General features: G+C 37.7%; 1 protein-coding gene across 8 annotated transcripts in view; it reads left to right on the plus strand.

Moving 5' to 3' along the window:
• The window catches only part of LOC127933408 (SPARC-related modular calcium-binding protein 1), a 72,214-nt gene that overhangs the window by 3,047 nt on the left and 42,438 nt on the right, over positions 1-26,729 (plus strand). For 6 of the 8 annotated variants that reach the window (XM_052530401.1, XM_052530399.1, XM_052530400.1 and 3 more), the window contains exons 2-5: positions 18,361-18,526; positions 19,679-19,759; positions 25,992-26,104; positions 26,515-26,614. In XM_052530401.1, the coding sequence (XP_052386361.1) occupies positions 18,361-18,526; positions 19,679-19,759; positions 25,992-26,104; positions 26,515-26,614 (460 nt within the window). The remainder of the gene's footprint in view (positions 1-18,360; positions 18,527-19,678; positions 19,760-25,991; positions 26,105-26,514; positions 26,615-26,729) is intronic. The other 2 variants (XM_052530406.1, XM_052530404.1) reach the window with 1 other exon arrangement.

Here is a 26,729-nt window from a genome sequence, read left to right on the forward strand (position 1 = left end):
CAAGGAGCTAGATTGGGCACCCTGTTGCTGTCTAGCCTATGGGCCGTAAGCCGTTGGGCTTACCACTAGATGTTTTGATCCACTGATCCACCCTCCGGTTGGGTGGCATGCCAGTTGGTGCTGTGGCTTATTGAGTTAAAGCGCCTGTCTCATAAACAGGATATCCTGGGCTTGAATCTCAGTGGTGCCACTGGCAGCCCATGTGTCCCTCAAGTGTGTGCTTTTCTGAGATTGGACTGCAAACAGGGAGTGCAAAGGCAATTACTTTTCAAAACCATCCCGACTGAGTTGTCACTGCACATTTTTAAGCTATCCAGCGCCTGGCCTGCGAATCATTGACCCCTTCTCTGGATGCTGTGATCCTCTGAGTCACCCTCCCAGAGACCAAGCATGCAGACTGATTCTGTAGCATAGTTGGTTAAAGTGCCTCGCTGGCAAACTGGTTATCCTGAGTTCTAATCCCAGTGGTGCCTTTGGTTGACTGCTTGTGTGTGATTTTGAAAATCACCCTTCAGGTGTTCCTGAAGGATAGCAAACCATGCAAGTGTGCCATAGGTGTGTGGTGCTGTTGCTTAGCTGGTTAAAGTGCCTGCCTTGTAAACAGGAGATTCTGGGTTTGATTCTCAGCGGTGCTTCTCTGCCTGTGGTTGTGATTTAAGCTGGATGGTCAGAAGCAAGGAATCAAAACCTTTATGTGGCCCACCTTAACACATTGGTGATGTAGGAAAAGTAATAGATTAATTTATGACAAGAGTGCACCCTCAAAAATCTACATTATAACAGGAGTTCTGACCATTGTAAAAAAAAAAGAGACTTCTTTGTTGCCTTTTTCTCTATCACATTTAGAAATCATAAGAAGTTATATATCAACTGAAAACTTAAAATCTCAAAATTCATCCTTTAGAACCCATTTTAAAATCAGACATTGCATTACCATGTAAATGGTACATCAATATCATTTTACAAAATGTTTTAATTTATGAATTATAAAAATTTAAGTTTGGATGGTGCACTATAAAGTCAATGTTCAAAAATGTGAGTGACAGTTAAGGGGTTAAAACATCAGTATTCAACATTTTGTGTTTAACATGTCAAAACATTATTTATGCATTTGTAACTGCAGGTTAAATGCAATCATGTCTTGCATTAAACAGTGTTGAAATACATCTAAATGCCACTTCAGGTGCAGCTTATGTCTGGATGGCAAAGATGGATTTTGTTGAATGATTTAATTTGCTTGGTAACAGCCCAACTGTCTTATTATTCTAATTCACTGATTAAATGTAAAAATGTAAGAATGTTAACAACACTTGCAGTGGATTAAAGTTCCCTTGACTGAGCTGATTCAAGTTTTTATGAAATGTCTGTAAACAAAGAAATTAAAACATAAATATCAGTTGTGAAATTTTACAGTTGTAATATAAAATAAAGTTGTTATTTTTCTTAAACACTCGATTTCTGCTGCAAACATTAATTAAAATAAAGCTTAAAGTAATGTCAATTGTTATCTGATCTCAAATATTTCGGTGGGTCGTGAAATAGATTATACTTGTCTAGGTAATGGACACCCTCCCGGAGGCCTGATGTGCAGGTTGGTGCCATGGCTAAATCGATTCAAGCATCTGTCTAGTAAACAGAAGATCCTGGGTTCAAACCCCAGCAGTGCCTCTTAACCAGTGCCTTTGCTATGTGGGTTCTTTCTTGGACAGGAGTCCCTGGTAGTTCCTCTGCTTATCGAAGCGCATTCAAGCTGTGCAGAGACCCACAGACCTTTTCCTTGCTACCCACTGAACACGCAACCCCACTGTGATGGACTGGCACAAGCCCGGAATAAGCTACTGCATGGGGCTCTGTGGTGCAATGGATAGTGTGTTGGACTGCTGGGTGAGACCATTCAAAGGTTGTGGGTTTGAGGCCCACCAGAGTTGTGGCTTTTTGTTCATCCTTACACTGCACAGTGTTGCCCTCAAGCAACATAAAGTTGTGAACTATGTCTTAAGTGGACCTTTGGCCTCACCGCTGGATGTTTAGATCCACTGAGTGGCACCTCCCGGGGGTGTAGTGTGCTGGCTGGTGCTGTGGCTTAGCTGGTTAAAGCACCTGTCTTGTAAACAAAAGATCCTGGGAATGGATTCCAGTGTTGGCTTTGGTAGCACGTGATTGTCAATTGATTAATTCTGCTAAGGGCACTTGGCCAAGAAACACAGAGGCTAGCTGGTAGCCGCACAGGGTGTGTGTGTGTGTGCACATGTGTGATTTGTTGTGCTCAACAGAATTAAACTTTGGAAATATATCTACAGTGTTTAAACATCATCCTCATCTTATAATTATAGGAGACCAGAAAGATTGTTTAAAAAGCTTTAAAGAAAAATCTGTTTTGAAGTTAAATGCTTCAAATTTATACTCCCTTTTGTGCGTCATTTATAAAAACTTATCTCTGAACACAGTCAGCTCCAAGAACCCAAAGTTTCATGAGGAGATATGGCTGCTCTGCTGAGCTGGAAGAAATATTTGGGCCAATAACAGGATCAAGTTCTTTCCTCAAAGCCAATTGGGCGATTGGGTTTAAAAAAAAAAAATAAAAATAGGAAGCGTCTCTTGAGTATTGACAGCAGAGGTATTTTAGGTTTCCTTTTGGACATTTAACATGATTTTAGCACACTTTTCCAGTCACAGTAATTCAGAGTTATTCGACCTGGCCAATTCTGGCATTACATAGACTTAGAAGATAATATTTTCTGAGGATTTAATTCTGTCAGCATGAAGTGATGCAGCTGAGTGCAGTGAATATACTGCCTGTTAGTAGGCATTATTTTGATGAACAATCTTAAGATATTTTAGTTAAAGCTTTCACATATTTCTGTTCTACTAGCATGACTAAATGGAATTGAAAAAAAAAAAGAACACATTTGTCATTGGCTGAATAAACAGAGAGCCCCGCCCCAAATTCACATAATTGGTTGAGCCAATATTTCTGTGTTTTTATAGCACCGCAGTGAATCAACATTTGGCTTTGTCAGTGTATTTTAACGTCAGACAAATTACGCAATTTTGTGCAAAGGTCACTAGGAACTTTCACTGTTAACAGTCTGACAAACATGATCCTCAAAGTAGCCTGACATCATCATGGATTTAACAGGAAACTACTGGATACGTAACATAAGTCAGTGAATGTTTTGTCTTGGTGTGATCTGTACATTTTTATTACACTACACATACAGTGAGACTGAACTCAAGTTGTAAACTGTATTATTGTGTCTTACTACAGTACAAGTTGAAGATTTTCCTTTAGTAACAAACAGCATTTCGGACAGCAACTGGAGCTGTCTGTAATCTTGAAAGATGTTTCTTAACCCCAGTTTAGAAATGAATGGCAGGGAGCTAGAGGACACAGTGTCTCGTTCCCTACTCAGGGAACTATGTTTACATACGTAACCTGAGACAGTTCCCTTTCGAGGGAACTTTGAACTGCCTCCTCTAGGGGTCACTTTGGGGAACAGTATACCCATGCTGCCATGCTGAGGGGAGTGCAGGCCAGAATCATGGCGAGCATTAAGTACCAACTCTACCATTTCTATGGGAGTTGCCCCTGGGACATTTAGACAGCTGTCTGTTACAGTAACCCTTACGGCCAAAAGGCCTAAGCTACATACCCAACTTATTTGTTAAGGCCTCTGCCCAGGGTAGGGCTGAAGTCTTGGAATCAGGAAGAATCCTTCAAAGGGATACGGCTTAGAACCTAGGGAAGCATAGTGAGCATTGACGCTCCCTAGTTTTTGTGGTGCATTTTGGGATTTTTCAGGGAGCTAACATTTTGGTGCACTGTAAGTATTTTGAAATTGAGACAGCCCTTAATTTTATTTTATTTTTTTAATTGTTACCATAAAATGTTATTTCTACCTGATCTAACTTCTTATTTATTAGTTGACTCATTGTTGTTAAATAATATTTGTGACCATTTTTAAGATTATAACATATGTTTTATAACATTTTTGTGTAATGTAACAGTTGGCAATAGTGCAGATCAGACAGTATAGCCAGTAAATTAACATTATGTCCTTTTAAAGTAGTTTGTACTTATTTAGAATATGAAAATAATGATTTGAAGTAGTTTAGATATATTATGACCAATACTGAAATGGATATTTGCACAATGTTAGGTTGTAAGGCTATGCACACTTTCAAGAGAACAAGACACATTTAGAATGCTTCAATATTCCTTTCCCTTAGAAGTATGGACTTAATACAGTGTGACCCCCCCAACCAATCCCCCCCCCCCCCCCCCCCCCCCCGCTCCACCATCCAAACCCATCTAATCTACTAAATTTTCAGTCTATTTTCAGTCTATTGTATTTTCACTCAGTAGTTCATGTAAAATTGCATACACTTTCTCACCACATTCATTTAGCAGAATTAGCTAGCTACACAAACAAAACATCATGGTTGTTTGGTCAAGCTTCAATGCAAAAATGAACATAATCAGCTTGAGTGATTTAAATGGATGCATGGAGGTGTATACAACATATCTGGTCGAGTGCATCATGTAAAGAACAAACACAGCGAAGCAGGTTCAAGTTCCATGCCAACTTTATAATGTTCACGCAGCTGAGATCTGAAGTCATGCAACATGTACTGTGATGAAAATCATGTCAGACTTACTATAATTTGTCAGAGGTGAACAGTATGACATCTATGAAGACTGTATGATGATGACACCTATTAAATCGTAGGCTACGATGCAAATTAGTATACATAGAAGAATAAAACTTTATCAGCATGCACTAGTGGTAAAGTGGTAAAATAGAGGAGGTGGCAGAGGAGACAATTAAGTACTTTTTGGAATCAATAAGTGAAGGTGTAGCACCAAACACTTTTTGTAAAATATATTCAGTATGTATTTATTAAAATCGTAATTGGATGAAAATTGCATCCATGTTGGAAAAACATGACTGCAACCTTGAGTTGGTCAAGTCAAAAGCTAAATCTCAAGTTCTTAAGATGTGGTCACATTTATTGCTGTTCCATTAATTTTTACAGCTGAAATCTAGTAATTTCTATAGGAATCCACATGATGTGAAATTTTGTGTATGGGTCAAAGATTTTGCCTCAGTGGTTTCGCTTATGTTTAAGTTTTTCACACAGATTTACCACAATGACCAACAGAAAGCTACTTGGTTTGAAAGTGACATGCTTCATACATTGCTGCTGAAATTGTGTTAATGTGGCTACTCTTCACAGCACAATTCTTGTTAACAAACATGTGTCATTTGTAATTTTGTGGAAAGAGTTACTTTAAAAAGCCTAACAACAACATTTCTGAAATCAGTTTATGCCTGGCTTCAGATGTCTGCAAGACTAATATGGTTCATGCTTTGTGAACACAAAGTGGTCTGAGTTTATTTTATTTACCGATTATCACATTAAGCTAATGACATGCAGCTAAACTGTTACACAGGCTGTGGACAGATCCAGTAGGTTGTTGACTAATGGCAGATCTGCCAAATGCAACCAGAAGTGGCCTTGTGGATTTGTTCTTTTTCTTATGTCAGAAATTGCAGAATTGGACAAACATTTCTAAAGTATATTCCTTTTTATAACACATGGTTTCAAAGCAGCTTCTTAGAAGGTCGCACTGTTACATCTGTATAAGGCATCAGTCCTTTACCATATCAGTGTTGCAGTGAGTTAGGTATATGTCTGAGCATTAAAGCGTTTTAAATATTGGTCTGTTTTGTTCTAACTAGGAGTAAGCGTAAAGTTCTAAGGGTTATAAAGAATCCCTGCCAAAATAGACCAGCAAAGTAATGTGACTAAGGATTTAGAATCACAGAATATACAACACTGTCCATCAAAGTGTGTATGTGTTACCGTTAGGGTGTATGCTAAAGTAAGAATAAAGCGCTCAAGAAGGATCTTGAACAAATGAGGAGTTTACTGAACGAAGGAGAATAACAGACAATATACAACGCATTAACATCAATACCAGGTTATCAATCATGGACTAGGAAGAACTGAACAGACCGGGTATTTAAACACACAGGAGGTAATCAGGGAACTGGAGACAGGTGGGGATCAATCAATTAACAAAACAAGAAAAGAAAGATGACCAAATAAGGGAACAGAAAGTTAATTAACGTAACAGTTCGCCTCCCTCCCGGAACGGTGCGTCCTCACACCGCAAAAGGAATACCAGCAGAGGAAGGTTGGGTGTTCTGGAGGCGGGCGTGGGGCAGGCAAAGAGGGAGCAGGGAGCTGGGAACCAGGGTGGAGTGGATGGAGGGAGGAGCCAGGGAGGAGCCCGGAGCAGGAGGAGCCAGATGGTCCTCCAGAGACCAGCCAAGATGGAGATCCACGGTGGAGTCGACAGCGGGAGGAACCATGGTGGAGAAGGAGCCGACGACACCAGGGGGCCGACGGACGGAGACTGCACCGGTGGGTGAGGAGCCCAAGATGGAGCAGCGCAGCCGCAGAGCCAGGGTGAAGCCGAGGATCCGGAGGGCCTAGGCGGAGCAGAAGGCTCAGGCAACCAAGGCGGAGGTGGGGCCCTGGAAGACCACTGCGGAGCCGGAGTGACTGAGGATGGAGTTGGAACCAGAGGGAAGAGGGAGACTGACAGAGCCAGAGGGATGGAGTAACGAGGTGAAGCCAGAGGAATGGAGTCCCGAGGCGGAGGATGATCGACAACTGACCAAGGTGGAGCCAGAGGGACGAGGGAGCCCGGGGGAGCAGGTGGGATGACAGGCCACGGTGGAGATGAGGGAGCTAAGAGCCAAGGCGGAGCTGCTGGGTCGAAGGACCGAGGAGGAGTCCAGGGCTTGGAGGCTGGAGGCGGAGACAGGGAATTCACACGCCAAGACGGAGCTGGAGACTGGCAGTCCAGCGGCGAACCATCAACTAGAGATCGACCGATATGGGTTTTTCTATAGCCGATGCCGATGTTTAGAGGTCAGGGTCAGCCGATGGCCGATATGTGCTGCCGATTTTTAGGGCCGATATCTTTAAGTTTTCCCCTTCATTTGCATGCTAAAATGTCACACTAATAATAAGTGGATGCACAAAATTTCTAAACTTATCATCATTTATTGAGCCCTGACTTGAACCATCTCTTGAATCTTAATTTTGTGCACTGCACGGTTTTAAAATAAATAAAAAAATATCCAAAGTTAACCAAACAAATCAATAAACTGACCAAGTATTAAATTATATATATGTCAATCATTTACATAAGTTTTAGAGCATTTATCAAGTAGAATTTTTCAAGTTTGTTGGAACATAAATGTAAACACAAATATACATTTAAATAAATTCAATTTTAGAAATAAAAATCAATTAAACTGAAAAATATAAAAAATAAATAATAGTAGTGCTGCAAACACACTAGCAACCAGCAACATTTGTGTTTGGTATAAATGACACGGAACATCTAAAGTGCATTCTAATTTCAAAATTACATCGCAGTCTGTTCATTATTAAAATAAAGTACAGTCAACCTAATATTTAAAAGGTTACACTGGTCAGTTTAAATAGACCGTAGTATACCGGTCCACTCTGCTGTTATGCCAAGGACGTTTTTGCTCATGTGAAGAGGATGATATTTTCCGTCTAGTTTACATTTAAAAAATTAAAAATATATTATAGTTTAACATTCATATACATTGCGAATGTGGAAACATCTGGATATGCGCAGAACGAGACCGGAGCAATAACCTCCAAATACATCTAGTCAAACCCGCGCACACTCGTCCTCGTATGGATCGGATCATTTTTCGGATCAGCAAAAAAAAGAAAAAAAAAAAAAGAAAAAAAAAGGCCAAGACAAATAAACATATACATTTTGTTTTGTTTTTTTATTAACATTAAATTATTAAATTAAAATATATGAAATAGACTTAAAGTGCACATGGCATAATATCTTCTTTGTAACATAATAGCCGGACTTCTCATCTCCCAGTCTGCTGTGATGAAGTGAGCAGTTATCGTCACAGAGCTCTCCATCCCCCTGGACGTCCACTCTTCTGTCGTGAGCGCAACAGAGGATGCTCGGGATTGTTCATCCACAACTTTTTTCTTCTCCTGTTCATAAAGATCTGGCACAATATTTTCACTCTAACCTCTTTCTTTCATCATTATATGATGTCTGACAGGGAAGCCAAAATGCGCGGGGCGTTCAAGCTCCTCCGTTCCTCCACTCGCGTGAACATGCGCAACTTTTTTTTTTTTCATAAATCAATCCGCGGGTCACGTTTGTGCCGAACCGAAGATATTGATTTGAACGGATCACGGATCAACGATGATACGTTGCACCACAACTATATAGTGTCATTTGAAAACATTGCAGTTGCATTTTAAAATACAACAACGAGCACCACGAAACCATTTAAAGAGGCGCATTCAGCGGTCTCCTCGACGAGAAACAGTCAAGATAAATGATCTCCAACGTATGTCACGGTCTCTTCATTTTATCGAATGATTATAATCACATCTATTCATTTTACAGTCCTGCTACTAGCATTTTATTCAGACTAAAACCCCTTTAATTCGGATGAGAAAGCTTTTTTTTTCCAAGTGGCTTTTGCATATAATAATAATACCACTGCAGACGCATTTTTCAGCATTAATTGATCGTTAATTTAAACGAGGATCGATCATGGAAATTATCGAATATTGCCAACCCTAAATACAAATGAGTTGGATGGAAAAATGGTTATTGTCTGCATCAAACCATGCTTCCGAACAAATGTTATTCACCGTTCTGGGCAGCTCAGGACAGCTGTCTCTCCGAGCGCGCTGCTGTCTGTGAGTGGGGCGGAGTAACGGAGCCCTCAATCACGCTGCAGTGTTTGTGAGAGCTGCCAACTTCTCCACCTCATTTACAGAGTGAAATTCTCTGACTACCTTTATCTCCCAGGGCAGTTGTTGAATCTTCAAAAAGTTTTGTCTTGGGGTGCTTCACATGCAGTGGCAGCAGCAGCACTTTCCACCGCACCAATAACACGGGGCTGCCCGCCGACGTGCCTGACTTTAAATTGGCGCTACAAAACACGTATATCGGGCGATGCCGATATATAAAAAAAATTGCAAATATCGGCCCGATATATCGGCCCGAGCGATATATCGGTCGACCTCTACCATCAAGGTCCATAAGTTGCTCCATATCATTGGCAGAAACCGAAAACAGCTCACCCTCAGTCGCAGAAGTGTGGGCAGGGCTTTCCTCCACGCCCTCAATCTCCACTAAAACTCCCACGATGGTCAGTTGCGCTCTCTAGGTCCTGCTCCCGGTCAGTGAAAGGCTCGGGCTCTGCGGCTGCGGTGGGCTCTGGCTCCGTGCAGCGTGATGGCGGCTGGCTGGTCTCTGGGTGGGGAGTGGGGCTACAGATATCCTCTTCGGCGGTGCAGATGGTAAATGTGGATCCATTTTTCTCCAGCACCCACCCCACGAAGCCGCGAAATCCTCCAACAAACATCAGGTTATCGATCATGGACAAGGAAGAACTGAACAGACCGGGTATTTAAACACACAAGAGGTAATCAGGGAACTGGAAACAGGTGGGGATCAATCAATTAAGTAAACAAGAAAAGGAAGATGACCAAATAAGGGAACAGAAAGTTCATGAATGCAACAGTATACATGTGCATTGCATTTCCAGACTAAATTGCAGACAGCAAAGTTCGACAAGGACTTGAGTGGACAAAGAGAAAGATAGTGTGAGCAAGACAGATCTAGATAGTCGAATAAAGAGAGGGAGAAAGTGTATGTGAGGGGGATAGAGAACAAGGGCTGTTCTCCCTGTGTGGGCCAGAAGCAGCGCTGTGGGATTTGGATAAGGAAGGTTTTCTGACAGAGAGAATGTGTTCTGGGTCAGTGCTATGGGAATTTGCTGTGGAAATATAGCAGTGACTATGAGCTCTTTAATGATATGGCTTTCTCTGAGAAAATACTAGAGATTACCAGCCTCCCAGAGGCTTCAATACAGCCCGATAAAAGTATTGTCCCTTTTACCACACCGAACAGCCGTAAGTCATGACATAGCAGGTTACATAAACTGACAGTCATGTCACAGTTTTGCCATATTGGCATCTTCAAGTGGGATCTTCTCTACACTGTGTGTTTTGCTGATGTTGACATAACTTATTGTGGCGCTATAATGGACAAACAACTTTAACAGGTTATTTAGTCTGCATGTTTTCATTTGTTGCCACAAGCTCTGGGATCAAATAATCAAAAACATTTGATTAACAACAACTTCCTACTGGGAATGTAAGAAAACCTTGATTGTTTTGTGTTTGGATGATTGTCTCAAATCTGGATTGGCATTTGACATTGGCATAGACTGTTTACAAGTGATAACTAACAAACCAAAAGTATTATTTTCTCCCAACACATAAGTGAATTCAAAAACATTGTTAAATAGAGATTTATGGCTAATGCTAAGTAACAAATCCCATGTTGCTTAAGTAGTGGTTGATCAATCAGTTTGCCAAGACTTCACTGATGTGCTGTATAAGACTATGCAATGCCCAGTCCAAAATCAGACCCCCTAGGACTCAGACCAAGACTAGACACCTCAAATCATAGAAACCAAGAACCAGTCCAAAAACTGCACTGTACATTTTAACCAACCCAGACCTAGAGGACGGAATCCACTTAATGAATACATTATTTGATATTAAACTAATTCAGTTGACAATAAGGACTGAAATGCAGGAAAGAATTTGGTAACTGGACAGAAATTCCTGCATATCTTAGTTTGCTCCACAAACTCTTTCCATTTCTTTCTTTTTTTTTTTTTTTTTTTTTTTTTTTGATCAGACAGTAAGTGAGATTCCCAGAAGAACTAAAATGACTGTTCTTAAGCCAAGCTGTATCATTAGGGTGACAAAGTAGGAAGTTCAGGAAGCGGATTTCCTGTTAGCATGGATTTAATTAGTCTAATGATCAGAGAAGAGGGATTATTATTTCAAATCTTCTTCATATGAATTCTGAAAGTCATTACTGGATCACGAAAAGCTGTTTTAGGAAGGGATTTGAAGTTTGCATAACCAATTTCTCACACTCTGTCTTCTTCCCAATTCACACACAGACACACACACACACACACTGGTCCCCATGTTTTATGTGAACATTCCATACACGTAATGGTTTTTATACAGTACAAACTGTTTTTCTGTCCTCTTACCCTAAACCTTCCCCTAACTTAAAACTTTCTGCTATTTTAGTTTTTCAAAAAATATCATTCTGTATGTTATTTATACATACAGTACTGTGCAAACGTCTTAGGCCACTAGTATTTCCACCAACGAAACAAACTTTTTTATTTTTTATTTCTTATCTCTATCTTTTGCCGTAGTGTGTCAGTAGGAAATATCAGTTTACATTTCCAAACATTATTTTTGCCATTAATTGTAATAATCTGGTGAATCTTTTGTTTGCACAAGAAGTCTGAAAACAGCCAGTGCTCCACGCAGAGATTTGATCTCATTATCATCCAGTCTGTCTGGAATAACATGAAGAAACAGAACCATATATATATATATATATATATATATATATATATATATATATATATATATATATATATATATATATATACACATAATTACATATTTGCCCATTTCTGTTTTAAACTGTGTTCTAATTTCAAACAGAATTTCCACCTATTTTCGAAACAGTTTTGAGGGGCGCCAGCTACACTTGGCCAGGCCTGCTAGTTATATGGCAGCCAATCAGAAGTCTTCTTTTGACCGTTATTTTTGTTGTTGTTTTTTTGAAAGGTAACGAGTACTTCACACGTTATAGAGAGTGGCTCTGGAACACATTGTGAATACCACACACACACACAGAATGCTTGCCAAGAATAAAAATCCATCTGTTCCTAAGTGTGTTCCCCGAAGTTTCCCTTAGGAAGCTTCTTAGCACGCTGCCTCTTACGTCCGACGTAACAAGAGCGCTGTCCAAAGTGAGGGTGCTGAATTAGTTGGCATCGATTGCTCATGAATCGATTTTCCACTTCACGCGATGGTGCAATACAGCGTTAAGAAAGACAACACGTTCTATGCAAATGAAATATTCCTCAAATTATTATAGTAACATTTATTTTAACATATTTTAAGTTATCAGTAGAATATAGACTATAAATTTAATTATCAAATGGTCAGTAATATGTTCACACAATATGTTGTGACGGTTAGACGAACCGGGTATCCCTCGCTAATCATCCACCCTCCTTATCCCGTTGTGCCACTTGTGCTGCTTCTTGACATGGGTTTAACGACTTATAAAAATTATGGTAAGGTACTTTACAATCAGAATTGATTGGCAAGCAGCTGCAGTTACTTATGTTTAATGCAGTATTGATTGCAGTTGGTTTATGTTTTTAATAAAAAGCCTATGGACCCCTATGGTCCACTATAACCTGCACGTTTATGGCCGCATATCCCTTTCACATGCCTGATCAATCACTGATGGATTGGCGATAGGGATATGTGCCATCCACCAGGATGCAATCCCCAGCATGGCGCTGAAGGGTGTTGGTGACAGTGTGGACGCACCTCCACACGGAGGTCTTGATTAGGCCGTAGCACTCTCCCACGACCTCGATGAATCTCTCTGTAGCAAAAAAAAAAGAAAAAAAAAAAGTAGCGCTGGGCTTCAGGGCTTAATGCAAAATTCCGCCACGTTTGCCTGGCAAGCCCAGGTCTTTTTTTAAATATAGCCACTTCAGGAAAAATGTCAAAAGGGCTTAAGTTTTGCCGAATAAAAAAATTGACATGAGCTCCGCGTTCGCGTCCGGCTCCGTCTTTGATTCAATACAAGGACACGTTGGATCGCTGCCATAGTTGGTCGCTTACTGGACACCACCATGATTACCCATTTATAGATCTTAGCCATTTAGAGCCAAATTGTTTGCCAGATTTTAATTATCAAAAAATTGATTGTCAATTCGCTTTAATTACATTTACGAAAAAGCCTATGCTAATTACCACCATATTAGTTCTGATACCACATAAAGTCAACTTCATAAATAGGCCTGTATCCATTGCGAACATAATTTATTATGAGTCTTAAAAAATAACATAAAATCATTGTTTAGCCACAACATTGTCAACATACCATAGTTTGACTTGTACTTCGCTGCGCTGATTTCTAAAGACTGCTGTACAGTAGTGTCATAAGCTCAAACAACGCTAAGAGAGAGCTTACGAATGGTCCGGACCAACCTTATGAAAGTATGACTTACAGAAGATATACTTAGTGTACGAACGTGTCAGGAATCGTGCCATAAGGTTAAGAGAGAGGTTAAGGAATAGGTTAAGAACTACTTAGCGATAAGAACGTTTTGGGGAACCGGGCCCAGAACTTTATCAGACATTAATAATGGAACACAATCAGGGATTTGACTTCATATATCCACTTAAAGTACCTTGTGACCACTTTTTAAATAGAATTGCAAAAAAAAAAAAAAAAAACTGAAGCTAGTTCTGAAAGTTCTTGCATCTGTTTTTTTTTTTTTTTTTTTTTAGAGTTTTAAGATCAAAAGCTTGTTCATTCATTTTAATATTTTGTTCTCAGTGCATTGCTTTTGTAAAATGTGTGACTTAAGTGTCCCATAATCTCTCAATACTTTCTGGCTTCATTGTATATACAATGATATATATTTTGTATATATTATATACAATATATATTTATGAAAGTGAGAATGACAGAAGGTTTTTATGGTGTGTAGGCTTCTGTTTTCTTCTGTGTTCCATACTTAACTAAACTTCTGCCAACACAAACTGACTGAAGGTGTGTGATTCATCTAACTTACAGTTATACAGTTAAACAGTAATACTCAGGCTCATATTTTATAATTAAACACATATTTTACAGACCTAGTCACAGATCAGTATGCTTTCAATCTAAGGTGATACATAAATTTGTTCTCTGTACATGTCAGTAGTTAAGTTGTTATGTTGTTAACCTCTCAGAGCCCTTTCTTATGTTGACTGTAATTTAATGTTTTTGGACACAAATTCCATGTTAATTCAAAATGAAAATGTATTATTCTATATTTTAAATGTATAATATTAAATGCAATCAGTTGAATTTTAGAGTGCTTTTTGATTTTCTTGTATGATATTTGATTTTCTTTCTTCTTTCTTCTGCAACACGAAATGAAAATGTTTCTCAGAAAGTCCTGAAGCTCTTTATCATGTAACAAATGATGGATTATTATAACCAATGAGGTTAGACTTCATTGATGAGTCTTATTTAAATGTACACATATTTTAAGAATTTTTAAGTAAGTAGTCTTTAAATTTCACCCTGTGAAAACTGAGTATTAATCTTTTATGCCTTCTGTCATAATAAATGTCATCAGACAGAGCACATCATAGAAGTATTCATGTAGTCAAGATGAATTATGAGACTACAACTGCCTGACTATGGAACCTTTCCCTTTACTTTCTTTTTCCTGGTTTCCTTCAAAGAAAATTGACAAATAGGCAACTCACCATCTGGACGTGTACACAGTTCTAAATCACCTTTCTAACAGCTTGATTTGAATGCAGAATTTATATTGCTGATTATTTTGGCCCATCTTAAAAAACACTAAAGATTTGCTTAGATATAAATTTTTAACGTGGCTGTTTTGGGCTGGATTATTTACCCAAGTGAGAATCAAAAAATATATACAGTATGAACACATACATACATACATACATACATACATAAATATATAGGAATTTGTGGTTACATTGGGTATGTAGTAAAATCTACTAATAGTATTGGTATATTACTATATAAGCAGGATATAGTACATGGTAAAGGAGACAGATTTAATAATGCCATACTGAAAGGGGTGTGGGGGGGGGGGGTCTTGTTTGTCAGGCATTCAGAATGATTCAGTTCATGTTTACTATATAAGTGGCATCATTTGGTTACGTTTTCTTGATTGCTCAACTCAAGAGATTCAGTCCTGAAGCAACGTTTTGTTGTTTGTCTATTTATTTATACGTTTTTGTTTGAATCTCTCAACATTTTACAACAGTAGCCAGGTGGTGAAGACAAGAAAAAAAAAACTAAATTATGTCACTTACAATCGCTACTTGCACTCTCCGCTACCTGTGACGTCACTTGCAATCAACACAAATCGTGCATGTTGCCAATGGAAACAAGACGCTGTGGCCTACTACTATAATGTACAGGGTCCTGCAAGAAAAAGACAAGACCGGCAAATCCGTGGCCACAGAACAGCAGAATATGAACGCAATGCACAAAGTCTTTCGTTAAGCGTTTTCCTCCTGTAGAAAAAAACAATCACATAATATGGCATAATGTATTAGGATACGTTAAGTTCAATTAAACGACCAAATTCGACATGTAGTTATTATTTAATGTACTACAAGGCAAGCAGATGGCTATGAACACAATGCAAACGTTTAATGTGGCCTAATAACAGACTAAGATGATAAAGACAATTCAGCAGGCATAGCCTATATGTCTTGTCGTTGACTCAACGTATATACAGACCAGCAAATATGAACGTGCATTATGAAATGCATTAAGTGATTTTAAAAGGATCAGCTCCATACAGGCAAGCAAACGAGTACAGAACGCAGTGCGTTAAATTGTACATAACGTTTTCCTCCTATAGAAAATCATTATAAATAAAACACATAATGTAGCTTAATGGACAAAGACAGTGGTATAAACGAGTTGTAGACAGTTTATTCTATATGGAAAAATGCTTAATGCGAAACTTTGCGCGTTGCGTTTAATCTTGTCTCCATTGGCAACATGCACGATTTGTGTCGATTGCAAGTGTCACAGCTAGGTACCAGAGAGTGCAAGTAGCGATTGCAAGTGACATTGTAATTTAGTTTATTTTTTTCTTGTCTTCGCCACCTGGCTACTGTTATAAAATGTTGGGAAATTCAAACAAAAAGTAAAAATAATAATAATAATAATAATAATAATAATAATTCGCTAGCGGAAGTGCAAGTGTCTGAGAGTGCAAATCTGAGAATGCAAGTCTGACAGTTCAAGTGCAAGTCTGCAGCCAGACCCTCTTGTAATTTTTTCTCATCTGTTATGTTTATTATATGTTTACAGACTTAAATTCACAATAAAATACTGTATTTCATTCACTGATGTAATGTTAATAAACCAACATACTGAAGTACTAATATCTGTTCTGAACCAAACTGGTGGTGATAAGAGAGTAATTTGATGAACCGAAGCTCATCAGCTTTTCTACGAGCTGAGGAGGGCAATACTTATAGAAGGTGCACAGTGTCATTCACGCAGACACTAAACCCCAGCATGTTGACACACATGATACTGAGATAATGCAATAAACTTTAATTTAACAACATTAGATATAAGATTAAACCCTAATGTACACAACTGAAATCTAAGAAGAAATATATTATTTAAATACAACTGCAGGGAATTCTGACAGTGTGAATTTACGGTCTGTCCCTGTCAATTATACAATGACTTTTTCTTTTTCACTTCCAAAAACTGTATTTTAAAAAGTATTTTACTGTAAAATCACATTAACTATAGATAATACTTTGTTTTACGGTTACATCTATTATTTGCTTATTAGCCTGTATATTACTAGAATATTAGCCATGTATTAGTGCTAATTGAGCACATATTAATGCCTTATTCTACATGACCTTATTCTACATCCCTAATCCTACCGAATACCTAAACTTAACAACTACCTTACTCACTATTAATTAGCAGAAAATTAAGAATTTATTTAGAGAAAAGTCATATTTATTAGTAATAAGCAACTAATATATGTAACCGTAATATTAAGTGTTACCCATTTTTACAGTTTTTTACAGTTTAAATCATAATAATTTATCAGTTTGTATTGTAATAGGTCACTGACCAGAATATAAATGACTGTGATTTTAACGGTAAAGAACTGTGAAAATGCTACAGTACAAAACACATAATGTAGCTTAATGAACAAAGACACTGGTATAAAAGAGTTGTAGACAGTTTATTCTATATGGAAAAATGTTTTTTTTTTTAAATTGTGGAAATATTTTAAATTTTTGTATATTTGAAACGGCTGGTTGCATTACAAAAACAATAAGGAAAAAGAAAAGAACATACCATTAATGGCTATTGCTCAATTAGTATTTAATTTTTGTTCTTATGTGTGAGAGAGAATTAAATAATTATATTCTTTTGTCACACACACACACACACACACACACACACACACATGTGTGTATTTGTGTGTGTGAAATAAGATTATTTAATTATTAATATAAATTATTTAATTCTCTCACATTAGAAGAAAAATTAAATACTAGTTGATATGTATGTCATGAACTGATTAACAGAGGTCTGAAAAAATGGCTAAAAACTAAACAACAGTGCTCGCATGTATAACCTACAACTAAGATACTTTCTGATTCTGATGCTTTGCTGTATTTTTTTATTTATTTATTTTTGGTATTGTTGTTATCACTTTTGTTATTAGTCTTGTTATTGTATTTTCTTCCTTATTGTAAAGCCTCTCGTGGACAGGTGTTGAAAATTAGCATTCATGCTATAACACTAAAACCAATGCATATGGTTCGTCCAATGTAATTGTATGTCCATGTCAAATAAAGAGATGAATAAATAATCATGAACAGTTAAATGTTCCCCACTTATGCAATAAAATGTGCAACATCCTTATATTTATTTGTTACCATCTCCATCCCAGTGCATCCCTGCATCTCACTCTATTCTGTTCTATTTATCAGCTATAGCACAACTGTTCATACTATTTTTTTTTTTTTATTATTATTATATTTGTCTTTATATTTGAATTATGATTATTTATTTATTTTTATTATTATTTTGTCTGTGTGCTGTTGTTGTCTCTGTGTACTGGAAGCTTATGTCACTAAAACAAATTCCTTGTATGAGCAAGCATAATTGGCAATAAAGCTCTTTCTGATCCTGATTCTGATTCAAAACAAAATTAAAACAGGTGTGATAGACAGACAGACAGACAGACATACAGACAGACAGACAGACAGACAGACAGACAGACAGATAGACAGATAGATAGATAGATAGATAGATAGATAGATAGATAGATAGATAGATAGATAGATAGATAGATAGATAGATTGATTGATTGATCCATGGAAATTGCACTAAGCAATCTGAGTCTGCCTGCTCCACAAACCTGTGAAACTCATCGAGCTGCAGCTCAGCTCAGTAGCTCTGTTTAATTTATAGCACACTAATTAGAGTCTAGTCAGGGTCTTCTTTCAAGTTCCCTATGCCTTATTACACTGTCATGCCCTCAGTGCTCTATTTAAATTTACTTCATATATGTGTACATGTGTTTGCAGTTTCTAATAGGAGACAGAGAGAGTCCATGTTCCCCTGCATGCTCCAGGAGTCACGGCAAGCCTGTGTGTGGGTCAGACGGACACAGTTATGATACCAACTGTGACCTGGAGAGGGCGAAATGCAAGGACCGCACGCTCACCCTCGCCCACAGGGGCCGATGCAAAGGTCAGTGGACATCAGGGTGAGAATTTCTGTAAACAAATGGGACATATTGAAATTAAAGTGGACATTGTATAGTTTCTTAAAAATAAATGAATTAATATTAATAATAAAATAAGCCATATTATCACATGCATTTTCAATCATTAAATGGACAGTTCACCCAAAAATTTAAATTCTGTCATAACTGGAACAACTTGAGAAATGTTTTGGTGAACTATCCCTTTATGCAGTGCTTGTTGTGTTTGAATATTCTAAGTCTTTACAATGGTATGCACTACAATCACAACTTTAAAACTTTTCTTATGGATTGTTTGTCTACTGAAAGTATTTTGGGAAGAAGTGTTGTCAGTACAGTCCATTTAACACAATGCACTTCTATTCCTCACAGATTCATTTTCCTTCCTGTCAAGAAAACTAATCTTGAAAGAAACCTTGCCTAATCCATAATCACACACTGTTTGACTGGGTATTATATGCGATAAGGAACATTGTATGTAGTATGAATGTGTGTAGTATTATTGTGATGCATGTTGGCATTGCTATCTGACTTAAATCATTAACATCACTCCTCTCTTGTGGCCTCATGAGATAGTAAAGTGTTCATTGGATGTGCTGGAAGTAGATCACCTGGGTATTTTTCTTCTACTGTTTTGTAGTACTATGTATTTTGGGCATACCGCTCTTTCGGTCTACTATATAGTAAAGAATAAGGCATATTCAAATGCAGTTAGTGTTTTGATACGCTCAACACGGAAGCTCCTAAGTGTGTATAAAAAAAAAAAAAAATAATAATAATAATTTTTATGACTACTAGATGGTCACAACAAAAACTGTGTTGAATAGCTTCGATTAACCTATTTCCACTACAGTTGTGTTGAAAGCTTCACTGGGTCAGAACACTTCGTCATCACTAAAAGCAATGCTAAAAACAACTAATACGGGAAACAGAAACATGAAGAACATGAAACAATGAACAAGACAGCAGCAACTAGTAACGAGAACTTCAAAATGAAAGCACATAACAGAATAAAATACCTTTTTCAAAGGGAGAAAAATTACAAAACGAAAATATGAGTTGCCATAAACTAGTCCATTCTTTGAGTAGTTGTGTCACACAATATGCATTTTTTATTTTTTTTATTTTTACAATTTCAGGTAAAAACTGGGTGAGGATAGATCAGCCTCTTCCTGCACCCACACTTGTTTCAGAGGTCAAAGAGTTGACCGGTATAAAAGGTATGAAAACCTATATGCACACACGATTCCACCAACTTTGCACCCTGTGAATGCTTCCCAATTTGCTTAATTCCGTAGGCCTACTGTGCCTTCAAAGGAGCAGTGCTTTGGAGCAGTGTTGGGGAAAGTTGTGTTACTTTTTATGTAAAGCAATGCGTTACGTTACTTTTCCGTTACTGTTTCTCATCTGGCCTGGGCTTGCTTGTTTGTTGTTTATTTAAAAAGTAATATTTTTGTCAAATGCAAAAGTCTGCACTATCACAAAAAAAAAGAAACACAAATGTTACTTGTCTGTAGTGGTTATGAGTTATGAGGTTATGAGGTGAGAATGATGGATTTAATGGGTCTGTGTAATGCTTCACAATTCAATTCTCAGACCACGTGGAGCAAATGCAAAAATGAAACCAAACATTCAATTTTTCAACTACTTCATAAATGAACACTGCCTCTCAATTTTACTTTTGCTAAATTTGCTAAATAAAATCGTAACAATTTATATATATATATATATATATATATATATATATATATATATATCTTACAATTTTACAATTTGCGCTGTGGGCTGTACCATTAGCGCGGGGGTGTGGCCTCAGACTGTTTCACCAATGTGATCTCATAAGAATACGCATTTATTTTTACGTTTAGTGTGGTTCTACCACACATACATTTACTTACGTTTCATACACACAAAAACGTACAACTTTGACGTATTTATAGCACTAAAACGTACAAATACTTATGTATTAACAGCTAAAAAATTTAAATCAACTAACGTAAAGTGTGAATGTTTATGAATTCCCATGTATTGATATTAAAATTGTGCCTTTAATGATTTAAATCTGTTGTATTCAATTGTCATAACAATACATGTTTTTAGTTGAATTAATTGAAAGCAGTTTACACATCTACTTAAAAGGAAATAACATTTCTGTTCGTGCTGCAAACTCATTTCGAGGGATTAAATAATGTTAAAATGACACTACCCTGTGAAACCTTAAAATGAATAACATTTCTGAAATTGTTTAATAATTTTTTTATATTTTGCTGTGCGATTTTCTCCTATGCAGTGACTGACAATACAACCATAAGATACACCAAAGCACACCATAAAATTACAAATCACATCAATTTTATTTGTTTGCTGCACTCTAAATCTTTAGAATTCATATGTTTGCAAGGAACAGATCCAAATTCAGCCCGTTATCAATCGATCTTCAACTTAACTCTCAGCAACAGCGACCGTCACAGTCAAAGCCCGCAGTCGTTAGGATTCGAATTTGAAAATAGCACCAGTGTGCCACCTTCGAGAAACGTTACGACATGGTTTATGACACTGAAATCCAATGCTCATTGGTTCTCACCTAATTCGTTTCAGTTGATTGACATTTGAAATGAGTATCGCGCCTTCACAAGGGGGGCAGGGTTTCATATTTTATTGAATTATCCCTGGGCGCCGCCATTGGTGAGCGGACCTCCACCTGCTGTTAGCGTTCCATTAACTCCCATTCATGTTGGTGTAAATAGCGAATAACTTTACATAAGAGGCGTTTAAAGACTCCATTTGTCCATTCATTATTTCTAAAGAAACACAAAAATGTATAAGTCTGCCTTGAGTTGCTTTGACGCAATGTATTTTGTTTATAGCGCTATATAAATAAAGGTGACTTGACTTGACTTGACCTAAGTGGTACTCGTATGCATATAGTCCATGGTATAGCCTCAGATCCCATGTTTCCCCGGCAGACTTCTGCCTTCCCAAGAGCGTTTTAATCACCTCAAATTTCTCCATATACACCTAAACGGATGCTATATGTGTATTTGCTCCCGAAAACTCCTTCGGGAAGGATGGGGCTTTCGCAGTGTCCCTGTTTCAAGCAGAATGGGTACGTTTTCCCACTGTTATCCAATCTCACCCAGTGAAGCAGTGCTTTGACGTGACATCGAGAGTGACTGACTGAAAGGGAATGTCTCGGTTACGCATGGTAATCCTCGTTCCCTCCTTCATGTCCCATCCCCACGGATGCTGTACCACTGCTGAGCCCCTGGGTCGACTCCTCAGTGTAAACCTGGTATGCATTGCAACTGCTGCCTTCTTATACTCATGCTGTGATCAGCGGCAGTTGGATGCAATAATTGCATGCTAAGGTGCATTGGCTCATTTAGTTTAAGCGATATCCCAATATTGTCGGCCACCGACATGACGTCTCCATTCCCTCCTTCAGGGACCATACGTAACTGAGACATTAGTATTCATCGAGTCAGTTTTTTTATTTTACATGGAGTTGATACTGATGTGACTGGATTCTTTATCTCGTGTGAGTGTACTGTATACGATTTTTTACATTTTTTAAGTAATATTAACATCTATGAATAAACAATTTTTATTTATACTTTTAACTTTTATGTTTTTAAACTGCACTGGCACTTTTGGCCTCACATTCATCACCGGCTTTCCTTTTCAAATCGTTATGCAGTTTTATCATTAATGTGTAGGCATGATGGTGGCTGATCTCAAATCAAGGCAGCAGAATACATCTGTGTGCGTGTCAGTCTAGAGAGAATATGCAGTCCCTGGAGCATTAGAGCAAACTACCAAGAATGCACGTATGCCCGCTGGTATGCATGTAAGTTATTGCAGGCTGGGTCCACATGCTCAAAGACAGATTGACTGGCTTTATGTCAAGGTCAGCCTGCATCATGAATTTCTTAGACTTGGATTGTGTAAAACTGTCAGTTAAAAGTGGCAGGAATCATCACTGTTTTTAGGGTTGAAAAAAGAAAGAAATTAATTTCTATTAACATGCTCCCTTTAAATAATTTAGGTTGCGTGCAGCTGAACAGAGATTTGGTTAAAAGCATAATTTACTGAGTTTAAAGTTAATATACAGTATACACTTAAAACTTCTTCAGCAAAACAGTATTAGTAAATTGAAATTGAAAATTAATGGAAAGTCAGGCTTCTTAGGTCTGCAGACTAACAATGCTGGCCAATTACCAAAATTATTGCATATTTTGTTCTATAAAAACATGTACATTTGGCAGTTGGCATTATTTGGATACATAAGTACATTTACTGTTTCTTAAAATGGTCAGTATAATAATTGATTCATTTGGAGTTTGGTTTTTCTTTACATGTCCATACATCTTGTGTTTTTGGGGGTGATTGCAGCCCACCTGCCTTTTTTAGCTGATCGGTCCCAGACTTCACAGATACAACAGGTGTTTCTTATTTCTGCATCATGGATGATTTGGCAGCATTTGCTCTCAGACATGCAGGGCAGATTTGCTATCGGTTTGCTTGATTTGCTGCTGTCTGTCCTAATTCATATATTCACATGTATCTGAAAGTATATTGCAACCGAACTGTGAATAGCTTATAAGATAAAAGTGTGAAATTTATTAGGTGGTTTTTAGCTTCCCCACATCTTGGGAGCAGTCCGGCACTGAGGTCCAACTTGTAAGGGTTGTTTATTTGTCTTATAATGACTAAATACTCTTTGTGTTCATACAAAATGTCCAAGTGCTTACATGCTGGAACACGACACTCAGCTTTGACATTTCAAACCTAATAGTTTCCATCCTTAGATCAAGATTGAGAATCATCACGATACACTTCTTACCACAAGTGATGAGGTTTCTTTCAGAGGCTGTTTAATAAGATGGATTTTCCAATAATCCAATCTTCAGTAATTCTTCAATCAATTGTTTTCAGAATTTCAGTGGTCATGGAAATATCAAGCTATTATTTGTGATTTTCAAGTCTGGAATGCTCACAAACATTGATTAAATATTTAAAAGGTCATGGGAATGGTATAGAGACCAAATAAATCCAGAAAAAACAACAACAAAAAACACATTATATAAAAGTTAGAAATTGATTTGCATTTCAGTGAGTGAAATACATATTTATTCCACAAGCAAGACATGACTTAGTACTTGGTTCAGAAACCCTTGTTGGCAAGCACAGAGGTAGGAGTATTTTATTTTTTATTTTTTTTTTGTAGTTGATCTAGGTTTGCACACATATCAGGTGGGGTCTTGCTCCACTCCTCTTTAAAGAGCCTCTCTAAATCCTTAAGTCTTCTTGGTTGTCGTTTGTCAATTCTAAGTCTACAGCTCCCGCCACATATTTTTTTTATATTTTTTATATAGGTTTGAGGTCTGGAGACCGGCTAGGCCACTCCACGACCTTAATGTGCTTCTTCTTGAGCCTTTTCTTTGTTGCCTTGGTGGTATGTTTTAGGTCATTGTCATCCTGGAAGACCCATCCAGGAACCATCTTCAGTATTCTGGCTGAGGGAAAGAGGTATTTGTCCAAGATTTTCCAGTACATGACCCCATCAGTTTGCCATTCAATGCTGTTAAATCGCCCTGTACCCTTAACAGAAAAACAACCCAAAAGCATAATGTTTCCACCTCTGTGCTTGACTATAGGGATGGTGTTCTTGGGGTCATAGTCAGCATTTTTCTCCCTCCAAAAACAGTAAGTCAAGTTACAGGTGCATCTCAATAAATTAGATTGTTGTGAAAAAGTTAATTTATTTCAGTAATTCAACTCAAGTTGGCTCAGGAAACCTTTGCAGGTGTTTTAATTAAGTTGATTAGCTGATCGGCTTATCACCATGTTCTAATTTGTTGAGATTGTGTATTGGTGGGTTTTAGTTAAATGTGAGCCAAAATCATTACAATTACAAGAACCAAAGACTTAAACTACTTACATTTATTCATTTAGCAGATACTTTTATCCAAAGCGACTTACAGATGAAGACAGTGGAAGCAATCAAAAACAACAAAAAGAGCAATGATATATAAGTGCTATAACAAGTCTCAGTTAGGTTAACACAGTACACGTAGCATGGGATTTTAAATAATATAATAAATAAAAAGAAAACAGAATAAAAAAAAAAAGAACAGAGCAAGCTAGTTAGAGGTCTTTACACATACACACATATATATAATTGCATAATAAATGAAAAGAAAAATAGAATACAAAAAGATTAGAAAGGTAGTTAGATTTTTTAAGAATAGAATTAGAATATTGAGTGATAAAGTTAGAGTCAAATAAAGATTCAGTCTGTGTGTATTGAATTTATTTCAAATTTGATTTGAATTACTGAAATAAATGAACTTTTCCACAACATTCAAATTTATTAAGATGCACCTGTAATACATTTCTCCCAAGCCTTCTCTGGATTATTTAGATGTTCACTGGCAAACTTTAGATGGGCCTGTACATGTGCCTTCTAGAGCAGGGGGATCTTGTGGGTAACACACTACGCTCCATTGCAGCGTAGTGTGTTACCAATGGTTTGCTTGGTGAGCGTGGTCCCAACTGCCTCAAGATCATTAACAAGCTCCTCCCATGTAGTTCTGGACTGATCCCTCACCTTTCTCATGATCATCCTTACCCAAGAGGTAAGATCTTGCACAGAGCTCCAGACTGCACCACCAGTTGTCTCCTTCTCACCAAGCTTCTTGCTGATGGTCTTGTAGCCCATTCAAGCTTTGTGCAGATCTAAAATCTTGCCTTTGACATCCTTTGGCAGCTCTTTGGTGTGCCTATGGTGGTAGGAGAGGTGGAATGGAAGGTACAGATTGTGTGGACAGATGTCTTATACACCTAGTGAGCTGATATTATGAGTAACTTCTTAAAGCGGCAAGTCTGTGTTCCACATGGGCACATAACCAATTTGTGGGGAGCCAGAATTCTTACTGGTTGGTAGGGTATTTTGGTTTTTGGTTGATATTCTGTCTCTATCCATTAAAATAAACCTAACAAAAAAAATGAAGGACCCTTCATTTCTTTTTAAGTGGGCAAACTTACAAAATCAGCAGGGATAAAATAAATGTTATCTCCACTATAAAATCTAGTTGGTATTTGTGAGTGAAATTTCTCTAAATTGTATTTAAAATTCCTTTCATGTAATCGTGAACAACTGGAAAGGTCATTGGAGTTCCCTGGTGAAAAAGTGTGGGAGTGTGTTTGTGTTACTCTATATGAAGTTTCACATGATTATTTAGTAACATGCCTTATGATTGATTCAATTTATTAATTTCCTAGACATTTCTTTCCAAAGCAACATATAGTGAATTCAAGGGTATATTTTTCCAAAAATTATTTAAGAATCAAATGACATTCCCATTGCATCACTGTCCTTATGTACTAAAATATTAAAGCAATCATTGTACATTAAGTGTTTAATTAGACCCATTTGTATTTGTATTGCAGAAGAGGGCCAGACAAAATGTCGGACTGAGCGGATTCAGGCTCTGGAACATGCCAAAAGGCCACAGGAATCCATTTTTATCCCAGAATGCAATGACGATGGAACATTTGCCCAGGTCTGTCAGAGTTCCGGACTTTTGGAGTGTTGTTTCTTACATCGACTAATCCTAAAGCAAACATACATAGTGGACAAATTAGCCTTCTAACATCTTCCCCAGCCTCCAAAAAATTGCACTTCCCTGTGTTTCTCATCAGTACGGCCATATAGGGAATTTGAATGGAAAGTGTACATTAAATCACATTTATAGACTCACAGCCTCTATTTCACTTGGGCCTTACTTTGTTAAACAGTGATCATCCAGTTTGCCTAAGCTTTTAATGCCTTGTCATTTATGAGCCATTTTTCACTCTGAATAATTGTATTCCCTTCGCTCAAGTGCCAAGGTGTTTTGTGTGGGTCGTCCAGGAGATACAAGAGCGGTTACTGGAATTTTCTCTCACCTCTTTCCATCTGTATCTCCTACAGGTCCAATGTCACACCCTCACAGGATACTGCTGGTGCGTGACGACAGATGGCAAGCCAGTCAGCGGCACTTCTGTCCAGAACAAAACACCAGTGTGTTCAGGTACTGTATGTATGCAGATAGTATCTCTAGACTGTACACATGGATTATTGCTTTTTGTTTAGGTTGTGTTGAAAAGCAGTACCGCTAAACCAGCATGTGCCTCGGTCAAGAAGTT

This window comes from Carassius gibelio, chromosome A17 (genome assembly GCF_023724105.1).
Source record: "Carassius gibelio isolate Cgi1373 ecotype wild population from Czech Republic chromosome A17, carGib1.2-hapl.c, whole genome shotgun sequence".
Taxonomy (NCBI): Eukaryota; Metazoa; Chordata; class Actinopteri; order Cypriniformes; family Cyprinidae; genus Carassius; species Carassius gibelio.